The sequence below is a fragment of the Erinaceus europaeus genome, chromosome 3, assembly GCF_950295315.1.
Source record: "Erinaceus europaeus chromosome 3, mEriEur2.1, whole genome shotgun sequence".
Classification (NCBI taxonomy): domain Eukaryota; kingdom Metazoa; phylum Chordata; class Mammalia; order Eulipotyphla; family Erinaceidae; genus Erinaceus; species Erinaceus europaeus.
The window spans coordinates 62,874,207-62,877,917 of NC_080164.1; the positions used below are offsets into that span (position 1 = coordinate 62,874,207).

The 3,711-nt window shown below is 56.2% G+C and overlaps 1 protein-coding gene across 1 annotated transcript; it reads right to left on the reverse strand.

The window, feature by feature from the left end:
- Positions 1 to 1,025: 1,025 nt before the first annotated feature.
- On the reverse strand, positions 1,026 to 3,472 carry DUSP2 (dual specificity phosphatase 2). The gene is made up of 4 exons (XM_060187297.1): positions 3,004 to 3,472; positions 2,782 to 2,903; positions 2,231 to 2,450; positions 1,026 to 2,115 (listed from the first exon to the last, which is right to left on the reverse strand). Exons 1-4 carry the CDS (start codon positions 3,389 to 3,391, stop codon positions 1,901 to 1,903), a joined length of 945 nt encoding a protein of 314 aa, XP_060043280.1. The 5' UTR covers positions 3,392 to 3,472; the 3' UTR covers positions 1,026 to 1,900.
- Between the last annotated feature and the right edge of the window lie 239 nt (positions 3,473 to 3,711).

Consider the following 3,711-nt stretch of genomic DNA (forward strand, 5'->3'; position numbering starts at 1 on the left):
ATCCAGAGAGGAGGGAAGATAAAGAAGGGGAGAAAAAGATAAGGCACCTGCAGACCTGCTTCACTGCTTGTGAAGTGACGCCCCCTGCAGGTAGGGAGCTAGAGGCTAGAACCGGGATCCTTGCACTTTGTACTATGTGCACTTAACCTGGTGTGCTACTTGCTCACTCCTCGTAGTCATTCTTCATTCATTTTTTTTTTTTTTTGCCTCCAGGATTATTGCTGGGGCTCCATGCCAACACTACAAATCCACTGCTCCTGGAGGCTATTTTCCCCTTTCACTGCCCTTGTTGTTTTTGGTACATTCTTAAGGGCTTCAGCACCCATGTTTCTGGCTTGGGTGGGCCTTGAGGCCTCCTGACTCCAGAGACTGCCTCACCCTGTGCTGGGCACTAACCCATGTCCAGTGAAGACATGATGGCTGGCTGTGTGTGTAACACGACTAAATTCATCCTTGATGGCATGTCCTCTGCACCAGATGCCAAACCACATGCCTTCAGGGGGCCAGGAGCTCTAGAACAGGGTCTCTGTGAGTCCCTGCTGAGACAGGCATTCTGAGGGACGGATGTGAGAAAGTTGAAAGGTTATGGGGAAGTTGAGACCTGGCCTAGCACAGGTACACATAGTAGCTGACATGGAAATGTGTGCAGGCCAAAAACAAGACAACCACACCCACAGGGACAGGCAAAGTCAAGAGCACATCAATCCACAGGCTCCAACAAGAAAGTAAGAGCTGGCGAGGGCAGCAATGGGCCCCATTCTAAGTTGTTGAAGTCTTCCCGTAAGACCAAAGCCAGTAACAGGAAAAAGGTAGGAGCCAGCCTCTCAGAAGCCTCTCTTCCAATTCTGGGGATGTTGGAAAAGGGCACCATCTCCAAACTGGGGGGAACACCAAGGTGTCCACCACAGGGGATATCAGACCCTTCTGTTTCCCAGACCCCACAGGGTGCAGGGAAAGTGAGGGCTGATCAATAAACAGCTTTCCAGTGTTTCCTAAACACTGACATGGACCAGATGATCAAGAAGTTGGTTTTTAAAAACAAGACAATATTTTATTGACACATCTTCATATGTTCTGGATAAATATAAAGTGCTAAGTTTCCAACCCCAGCCCACAGGGCTGGGAGGAAGTGAGGGAGGGAGTGTTAAATGTCAGTTAAACACAAATAACTTTCCAGCGCCAACAGGGGCATGTTGGTGTGAAAAGCTGTCAAAGTCAGACACACAAACAAGAAGTCCAAAACATAATGTTCCAACATTGAATGCAACTCCGCCCCCCCTCAGTCACAGGGTTCCAGGCCCTGGGGGGTGAACTACCCCCTCATAGATAGGACCCCTGGTTGTCACAGCTTGTTCCTTGGTGCTCTTCGGCTGCCAAGGTAATGGGACTATAGGTGCAGAGTCCAGTTAATTTCTACCAGTGATGCCAGAGAGACAACTCGCCCAGATTTAAACCTAGCACCACACCAGAAGTGCTATGGTACTGGAGGAAGTTCCAGTGTGGTGGTGTCTCTTCTTGTCTCTCTCTGAAGGAAAAGGCAGTCTGGGAATGGTGAAACTATGTGTGCACAAAGCCTCACTGTACAAAAGATATATAGATACAGATAGATATATAGATATTTATATTAACAATAATAACCTCTACCAGTGGGAGGGGAGGAGGAAGGCAGACATACCCTCCATGCTTAGGGCTGGCCCTCAAACCCCTGGCAGAAAAGCACCAAGTAAGAAAGTCCAGTATTCCTGCATTCCTAGCATCCCCAGCTGGGGGCTTTACATACTCCCAGGAGCAACTCTCCCTGAGATGATGGGGGTCTGTGTGGGCCCAGCTGACTCAGTCAGCTCCCCTCACAATAAACAGTCACTATATGAACTCCAGCCATGGAAATCCAATCACTGCCTCAGTGACATAGAACCTGAGTTTCAAACTGAAGCAGCTGCCCCATGAAACTGAAGTTGGGGGAGATGACACCCCGGCGCTGCTTGACAAAGTCGAAGGCCTCATCCAGACGCACTCGGTGGCTCTGTATCAGGTAGGCCAGACAGATGGTGGCAGAGCGTGAGATGCCTGCCTGGCAGTGGACCAGCACCCGGCCTCCACTGTGCTTCACCGTGTCTGCAAGGGAAACCAGGGAGAAGGGTCAGTTGGGTTAGTGGGCAGAGGAGGAAGCCGGAACCCGACTCCCTCTCATAGGCCCTTCCAGGTCCTGGGGTTCAATCCTCCCCCTTACCAATGAAACCAATGGCCTCCTGGAACCAAGCACTAATGTCCACCATCTGGTTGTCCTCCACTGGAATGCTCTTATAGCAGAAAAGGTCTTCAAAGTAGTTAGGGCAGCTGGCAGAGACGTTGAGGACTGCTGTAATGCCACATGCCTGCAACCCCTGCAGGTCTGAGGAGTGGCTGCAACTGCCCAGGAAGAGGTAGGGCAAGATCTCCACGGGGCCACCCTGGCGTGGGGGGGAAGAAAAATTAAATATGAGGTCTCAGCTCAGGCCTGAAGGACTTGAACAGCCACAGAGAACATAGACCTGGTCGGCTGGCCGTGCAAGAGGAGACCTCATCCAGTCCTGATCAGGGATGAGACTCAGGGACAAGGACACAAGGGGGCAGACAATGATAATACAGTGAAAGAAACACACAGTCCTCAAGCACCACATACATTTATGCACACATCCACAGTGTAAATGACCAACCCGCACCAGGCGCACGCACATGGACGTGAACAGGCTCTTCCTAGGTTGTGGTGAGTAACAAGGACCCAACCTCATTCCAACTCACCTGGTCATACGAGGGCGCCCTGGGGTCCCAGCGGCTGCTTTCAGCTCCAGCAGGCGGCATCACAGGGACAGGGGACTCAGAGCATAGATCAGGACAACATGCTTGGAAGGCTTCGAAGCCTCCTGCAGAAAGACAAGAACACAGGGGCACTGTGAGGCGCGAGGCCAGGTGGAGTGGGGTAGCGGAGTTAGGGGGCCGGCGCCGGCCTGCGGGGCCACTCACCTCGCAGGAAGCACACAGCGGTGGGCCCAGTGCGGGTCTCGTGCAGGAGCGCGGCGAGCAGCACCGGGGCCGGGCCGTCGGGCGGGAGGTCGGCCACCGACGCGCTGTCCTCGTCCAGCACCACGGCCCGCGCCAGCTCCCCGCGGGCCAGGCGCGCCCGCACCGTGCGGTCCGGGAGCAGGCAGGCGAGGGCGGCGGGCGGCGGGCCCCGCAGCCGGCGGCGCAGCAGCGAGTTCCAGGGCACCGGACGCGCGGCGCGCACGTGGCGCCGGCAGAAGGCCAGGAAGGGGCGGCAGTCCAGCAGCAGGGTGCGCTCAGCCTCCCGCGGCTCCCGCAGCAGCGCGCCCAGCGCCGCGCACTCCAGCTCGCTCGCCGCTTCCAGTCCCATTGTGACCGGCCCGCCTGGCGTTGCTTCTCCCGCGAGATCACAAGTTCAGCCACCCGAGCCTCCGGCTCCTAGAGCCCGGCACCACGCCCGGGCTTAAGTAGCGGGGCGTACCGGGGCCCAGCCTCCGCGTCGCCTTACAAGGACACAGCAGGAAGGCGCCGGCACCGCCCCCGCGGCCTCACGTGGGGCGCGGACCCGGGGTGCTGCCTCGCACTGGGGCTGCCTGGAGAAGGCGGGGCGCGCTGGGGAGGAGCGCGGGGCGGATTATTGAGAGAAGCTGTTTGCCACAAGTAACCTGGCTCAAACTCCCAACCCCCACA